The 8,086-nt window shown below is 38.8% G+C and overlaps 1 protein-coding gene across 1 annotated transcript in view; it reads right to left on the bottom strand.

Moving 5' to 3' along the window:
- Positions 1 to 8,086, bottom strand: part of LOC107677885 (TANK-binding kinase 1-binding protein 1-like) — a 60,338-nt gene that overhangs the window by 12,459 nt on the left and 39,793 nt on the right. Inside the window, exon 7 of the mRNA XM_016472951.1 lies at positions 2,053 to 2,114. Within this exon, the coding sequence (XP_016328437.1) occupies positions 2,053 to 2,114 (62 nt within the window). The remainder of the gene's footprint in view (positions 1 to 2,052; positions 2,115 to 8,086) is intronic.

Genomic DNA, 8,086 nt, shown 5'->3' with positions numbered 1-8,086 from the left:
TACACACACACACACACACACACACACACACACACACACACACACACACTTGCATGCACAATCTACAGTATGAATCTTATGAAACGGACTATGAATGCATCACCTTTTGGACCGTTCACTAAAACGTCCCTATTAACATACATGAAATGAAACAAGAGTAGTGTCACCTGCATGTCCTGTTTCTGTCTGTCTGTCTATCTGTCTGTCTGTCTGTCATTTATGTGTGTATAGACATACTGCATACACTCACGTTACATATCTCTGTGTGTGTGTGTGTGTGTGTGTGTGTGTGTGTGTGTGTGTGTACATTGAAGTATAAATCACAGCTGTATGAAAAATGTTTTTTTGAGCAGTTGCAGAACTATTAAGTACAAAAACAAGAAAATGTGAAAAAAAAATGTGTGGGAGGATGTGTGTTTGTTTGCTTTTTATCTAAATATTGATGATGATCTAGTGTGGGAGGCATGGGTATGTGGGCTGCTTGAGTGATGTCTGACCTTTACTCTGAAACTAGTATCTATAATATTCGTCTTCTTTATGCAAACAAATGTCGGCTATATGAATTTACCTTCTATTTTTTCAGCAAAACATCAATCTAAAGCAGCCAAATAACTTAATCAGCACAGCCCACACTGCAGACGATAAATACTATGCAGAGTGACTGTGTGTGTGTGTGTGTGTGTGTGTGTGTGTGTGTATAAACACACATACACACTTAAAATGTTTAAATGAGAATTGCTATATTTACAGTGAGGTGACACTCTCGGGTTTATGGTTGTGTTTATGTTGGGACAACGCCTTTTAACACACAAAGACAGCTAAGTCAGTTTAACTGCCAATGCATCATTAGCCAGGTTTCCGTCCAAGGATTTTTCTGCATATAAAGACTCAACACATCAAAATGTTTACCGACATAGCTGATGGAAATGCCATTTATCAATACAATTTCACTGCAGACGATAAATACTAATCAGAAACAAATAAGTACCTTTTCCCAGAAAGCATTATTATTCAAATAATTGCAAAACTTCTTAACCCTTCAAATCAGTATGTTTGGGTAAATAATGCACTTAAAGGTTTGTTGTCTGAACCAAACAACTCAAATACATGCTGAATGATAGTTATTTTTAACATTTCAAGGCCCTTCTTGCATGCATACTCAAGCGTGTATATATGTGTGTGTGTGTATTTCTAATAAAATACCCACACATATACTTACATACACATTGGATACACCTTTGAAGTGTCAATGCATCAGCAATGATTTAAAATCATGACTTCACACATTGATGCTGACTAGGTCAACATACTTGTTTAATAATTTAACCTGTTTAATACCAAAAGGTTGCCATTAAAATAGACATAATTTGTGCATTGCTTGTTAAGAAAAAGAATATAACATCCATGTATGTGTGTATATATATATATATAGGGATGCCAATGTCAATCATAATAAATCTGAACACTGTGGAAAATATCCAAACCACAGATTGTCTTTTGTCTTTCTTTTAGAATCGGTGGCTATGAAAATTAAAAAATATTTTTTTCCCCCAATAAACTGCTCCATCAGGAAACAAGACAAACAAAACATCAAAAACGACCAGCATAAGAATGTCTGAGTAACTGCAAGTAAGGTTTTGGCCGTTTTCTGTTAAATCACGACTTTTACAAGAACCAGCAGTTCAAACAGAGAGGGGGAGTAAAGTGTGAAACTGTGAGGTGCAAAAAAGAGACGTAGGCATTACTTGCGACCTTTCCAAGAATCCCCATTTCACTTAAACACAGGTTTCTTTCAGTTCACCTGTATTCTCTTCAGCCTCAGTTTAAGAGAACACTTTAGACCACTTCTGTGAGACTATGATCTGGAGGGTTGCCAATAGCTATATTGCCCTCTACTGGCAAATTTCCATGGCCCACATGTCCAAAGGAAACTAGCCATGCATTTGTATTAAATAATATAGCAGCAAAATTTAATGAAATGGATTTACAAAAGCAGTAACTTAAATGCTTCTGCACAGCTGTAGGTTTTAAATCAATAAAACAGACACTTACTGTTCATCTCCAACTTTCTTTATCCACTCCACATCACACTGTCCACATGTGGAACTCACCTCCTGCGCAAAAAAGCAATATGTCAGGCTTCATACTTCCTGTATATTACTTATATGCTATTTTAATATATTTTATTTATTGCTGGGATGGCAAAGTTGAATTTTCAGCAGTCAATATCTCAGTCTTCAGTGTCTTTCAGAAGTCATTCTTAAATGCTGATTTCATGCTCAAGAAACATTCTTATTATAAATATTGAAAACAAACAAGTCATTTTTTATATTTTTGTGCAACTTAACACATCCTTGCTAAATAAAATGGTAATTTCTTCCCCAATCAATCAATCCATCCAGAGATGGCAAACGTACACACATCCTTCACTCAAGTAGAAGTACAGATACTCATGTTTAAAAAGACTCTGATAAAAGTTGAAGTACTGACTAAAATTTTTTATTCAAGTTAAAGTAAAGAAGTATGGGCTCTGACATGTAATTAAGTAAAAAGTTGCCATTACTACTACCTGTTTTAGTGTCAGACTCTGTTCCATGTTTTGTGTGTGTCCTGCTCCCCATGTGCCTTCCCATGCCCTTATTTGGTTAGTTTCCTGTTCCTGTCCTGATGGCCTCCCGAGTCCCCTGCTCCGCCATGGCACCCCGAACGGGTACCGCTCTGGAGGCCCACTGTCCCGTGTTTGTTCCGAGGGACCTCCAGAGTGCCCACCCCCCCTCCTCATTGGATGTTATATGGCGTGAGGACACGCCTTCCGGAGTGGGGCGTTATGTCAGACTCTGTTCCATGTTTTGTGTGTGTTCTGCTCCCCATGTGCCTTCCCATGCCCTTATTTGGTTAGTTTCCTGTTCCTGTCCTGATTAGTTCATTGCTCCCAGGTGTGTCTCGTCATCCCCTCCTCCTGTGTGTATAACAAGTGTTCCCAGTCCCAAGTTCTCTGTCCGCTGTTAAACATCTTCCTGAGTTCGTCTCCCTTAGTTCCTGTAAATAAAGTCTTGGTAAAGTATTCTCCAGCGTCTCCTCGTTCCTCGTGTGTGTGCATCGTGACATTTAGTGTCACTCTGTTAACTAGACCTCACGTCATATTAATACATTAATTCAAAATAACTTACATTTCAAATTTTGTTAGCTAATGAATGTATCCAGGCTAAACAACCACCATGTAGAACACAAGCAGAGAAAAAGACAAAGCTGAGGGAAAAAAATCTGCCTCTTGTTCTTGGAAACAACTCAAAATTATTATAATAATGTAATGTAAAATTGAAGTGTTAAACCGTAAATTTTATTAAAATGCAAACAGAAAGAAAATTAGAGTCCAAGCATTATTTACACTTGTTTACCCCTATTCACATCAGTATCAGAAAGAGCTTTATAGCCAGGTATGTTTACATATACAAGAAATTTGTTATGGTGACAGAAGCTTCCACAGCACAAACAGAATGACAGTGACAAGACACAGGTAATAAAAATAGAATAAGTAACAAAAATAGCAATATACTCCACTCTGCCCTGTAGTGCGACCAGACGGCAACAGTTCAAAGTGGAAGTGGGCTGGGTGTGAGGGGTCCAGAATGATTTTTCCAGCTCTTTTACTCACTCTGGATGAGTACAGTTCTTGGAGAGTGGGGAGGGTTGTACCAATGATTCGCTCAGCAGTCCGGACTATCCACTGTAGTCTTCTGAGGTCAGTTTTGGTAGCTGAGCTGAACCCGACAGTTATAGATGTGCAGAGAACGGATTCAGTGACTGCAGAGTAAAACTGCATCAGCAGCTCCTGTGGCAGGTTGAACTTCCTCAGCTTTCGAAGGAAGTACAGCCTCTGCTGGGCCTTTTTAATAATGGAATCTATGTGGAACTCCCACTTCAGGTACTGAGAAATGGTGGTGCCCAGGAATCTGAATGACTCCACTGTTGCTACAGTGCTGTTCATGATGGTGAGTGGGGGGGAGTGCAGGGAGGTTTCTCCTGAAGTCCACAATCATATCCACTGTTTTGAGCGTGTTCAGGTCCAGGTTAAGACTGCACCAGACAGCCAGCTCTTTAACCTCCTTTCTTTAAGCAGACTCGTCACTGTCCTGGATGAGGCCGATCAATGGAGTCAATGTGAGTGTCCCACTTCAGGTCCTGAGAGATGGTGGTGCCCAGGAACCTGAATGACTCCACTGCTGCCACAGTGCTGTTCATGATGGTGAGTGGGGGAGTGCAGGGGGGTTTCTCCTAAACTCCACAATCATCTCCACAGTTTTGAGCGTGTTCAGCTCCAGGTTGTTAAGACTGCAACAGACAACCAGCTGCTCAACCTCTTGTCTGTAAGCAGACTCGTCACTGTCCTGGATGAGGCCGATAAGTGTGGTGTCATCTGCAAACTTCAGGAGCTTGACAGGGGTCCTTTGCAATGCAGTCGTTGGTGTAGAGGGAGAAGGGCAGTGGGGAGAGAACACATCCCTGGGGGGTGCCAGTGCTAATGGTGTGGGTGCTGGATGAGAATTTCCAGCCTCACTAGCTGCTGGCACAGAAAGCTGAGTTAATTTGGACTGGAGGATGTTTCGGATGATAGTGTTGAAGGGCGAGCTGAAGTCCACAAACAGGATCCTCACATAAGTCCCTGGTTTGTCCAGATATTGTAGGATATAATGCAGTCCCATGTTGACTGCTTCATCCACAGACCTGTTTGCTCGGTAAGCAAACTGCAGGGGGTACAGCAAGAGTCCAGTGATGTCCTTCAGGTGGCCCATAACCAGTTTTTCAAATGACTTCATGACCACAGACGTTAAAGCAACAGGTCTGTAGTCATTTAGTCCTGTGATTTTGGGTTTCTTTGGTATGGGGATGAGGAGTGTTTGAAGCAGGAAGGGACTTCACACAGCTCCAGTGATCTGTTGAAAGTTTGTGTGAAGATAGGGGCCAGCTGGTCATCACAGGATTTCAGACAGGCTGGTATAAAACCATCTGGGTCTGGTGCTTTCTTGTCTTCTGTTTCCAGAAGACTTGACACACATCAACTTCACTGATCCGAAGTGCAGGGTGGGGGGGATGCTGGAGGTGTTAAGGGATCCATGGAGAGAGGGTCAGAATGGGTGTGGGGTGTGAGACAGGGTTTTTCAAACCTGCACCCCAGGTCGGTGGCAGAAGCTTCAAAAACACTCCAATCAGTGCAGTCGAAGCAGGCTTGTAAATCCCACTCTGCTTCATTAGTCCATCTTTTTTACAGCCCTTATTACAGTTAAAAAAAACTAAATTCTTCTAATCAAATCTGTATCTCTCAGATATTTTAGAAGAAAACCATAAACCCTTAGATGTTTCTGTGCATTCTGAAATATATTCATAACTGAAATGTCATTGATTTCCATATCTCTTAGTTTTTCAACAAGTTGCTTTCTTTGTCTATTATATGCCTCACAATGTAAGAGCACATGTTCAACTGTTTCTGTTATTCCACAGTAACTGCAGCTATCTGACTCACTTTTTCCTATTATATGCAATGAATAATTAAGGTTAGAGTGTCCTATACGGATCCTGGTTATAACAGTATCTTCTCTTCTGTTTCCATATACCTTTCTTTCAATCCCCACTTTCTGTTGAATACTAAATAAGTGTCTCCCTTTTGACTCTTTATTCCATACGTCTTGCCACATACTTCCAACTGCTGTTTTAATAATACCTTTTACTTCTGTTTTACTTAAAGGAATTTCTATGTCAATCTCTTCTTTTCTCAATGCTGACTTGGCCAGCTTATCCACCTCCTCATTTCCTTCTACACCTACATGGGCAGGTATCCATAAAAACTCTACTCTTACTCCTGTTTGGTTTATTCTATATAAATTCTGTAAAATTTCATAAAGTATATCCTGTCTAGATGCTGATTTCCCACTATTTAAACTGTTTAATACTGAATATGAATCTGAACAAACTACTACACTTATAGGATTGATTTCTTCCACCCACTGCAAAGCCATTAGAATTGCCATCATTTCTGTTGTGAATACAGATACATCGTTAGATAACCTTTTAACTGTGCTATATTTAAAATAGGGAATATATATGGCTGCTGCTGTATACCCAGAATCTGGATTTTTTGACCCATCCGTATATATTTGAATACTATTAAAATAGTTTTGTTTCAAATAGTGATCCACTACTATTTCTTTAGGCATACACCTTTCCTTTTCATTTATTTTAAAATGCAACTGGAGATCTACCATTGGCATGCGGAACAGCCAAGGGGGTATAATTGGTATTGCACTTATTTTACTTATTTTTATGTCATTAATTCCTACCTTCTTAGCATCTGCGTTGGCATTCCATCCAAAATTTATATACTTTATATACTCATGTTCCCAACATTTTTTTAAAACATCTTTGACTGGATGGGTTTCTACATGCCCCCTTACAGAACACCAGTATGCCATCTTTAACTTGAGTCTCCGGAGGTCTAAAGGCAACTCCGCCATTTCCACCTGCATCGCTGAGACTGGCGATGTTCTAAATGCCCCACTTCCTATTCTTAGTGCTTGAGATTGGATACCACTTACTTTCTTCAACATAGATACTGATGCCGAACTATATACTATGCTGCCATAATCAATCATAGGTCTAATCATTGCACAGTATACTCTTTTCAATGCCTGTCGGGTTGCACCCCAATCTACCCCTGCCAAACATCTTAAAATATTTATTCCCTTTTTACATTTATCTATTACTTTATTAATATGTGATGCAAAAGTTAGTTTTGAGTCCATCCATAATCCAAGGAACCTAATTTCTGTTACCTGCTCTAACATTTTTCCATAAATCTTTAGTTTAATATTTGGTGATTTCTTCTTTTTTGAGAAACATATCACTTTAGTTTTTTCTACTGACAGTCTAAAACTCCACTTATTTACCCATTTTTCCACTTCATTAACTGCTTTCTGCATACTTCTTTCCACAAATACTAAATTTCTTCCCCTTTTCCACAAGGCACCATCATCCGCATATAAAGATTTACCAAATCCTTGTCCAATCATTAAAAATATGTCATTTATCATTGTTAAATAAAACTGGGCTAAACACACTTCCTTGTGGGGTCCCATTATCTGTTGAGTAAGTCCTAGAATAACTTGTTCCGACCCTTACTTGTATGGTCCTATTAATCAAAAAATCCATAATCCAATTGTACATTTTTCCTTTTATTCCCATCTTGTCTAATTTAACTAAAAGTCCCTCTTTCCACAGCATATCATAGGCTTTTTTAACATCAAAAAACACACCTACCAACACCTCCTTATTCACTATTGCCTTTCTAATGTCAGATTCTAGACATATTATTGAATCCATTGTATTACGCCCTTTTCTAAAGCCACTCTGATATGAACATATTAGATCTTTCTTTTCTATTACATAATTTAATCGGCTAATTATCATTCTCTCCATCACTTTGCATAAATTTGATGTTAAAAAAATTGGTCTATAATTTGATGCTTTTGAGTGATCCTTTCCAGGCTTTCCAATTGGAATTATCGCTCCGTGTTTCAAGTCGAGTCTGGGGTGTGCGATAGGCTATACAGTATCTTCTGCGATAATATGGTAAGTGTTGTTGTAATGATGTGCGATCTGACATTATCAAGTAGGCTATATCACTAAATCCCACTTTATTAGTGTAGATTTATTAGTCTATAAAACTCAAAATTCCCAGCATTCTAAATTGTAGATGGCAAAAATGCTTCTGTATGCTTTGAGCAATGGATGGTGTTTACTTATTGAATGAATCAGCTTTTTGAACGAATCGATTGATAAAAATGATTCAGTGATTCACTCATTAACACAGTCAAATGCTTTGTTTCTGAATGAATCAGTCGTTTGAATGAATCGGTTGACTCTCAATGACTCACTCATTAACAGTCACTTGCTGTCACCTACTGGCGGTTTTAGTTTCACATTTCGACTATTTTTTTCATGTTTTAAATTATTTCTATTTCAGTATTCAACGTTTTATGTTAAAAACAAAACATTAGGCCTATTTATGCATCTGTAACTGCAGTTTAAATGC

This window comes from Sinocyclocheilus anshuiensis, unplaced genomic scaffold (genome assembly GCF_001515605.1).
Source record: "Sinocyclocheilus anshuiensis isolate Anshui unplaced genomic scaffold, SAMN03320099.WGS_v1.1 scaffold1302, whole genome shotgun sequence".
Taxonomy (NCBI): Eukaryota; Metazoa; Chordata; class Actinopteri; order Cypriniformes; family Cyprinidae; genus Sinocyclocheilus; species Sinocyclocheilus anshuiensis.
Note: the sequence above shows the minus strand (reverse complement) of the source record. Positions and strands in the feature narration are given on the sequence as shown.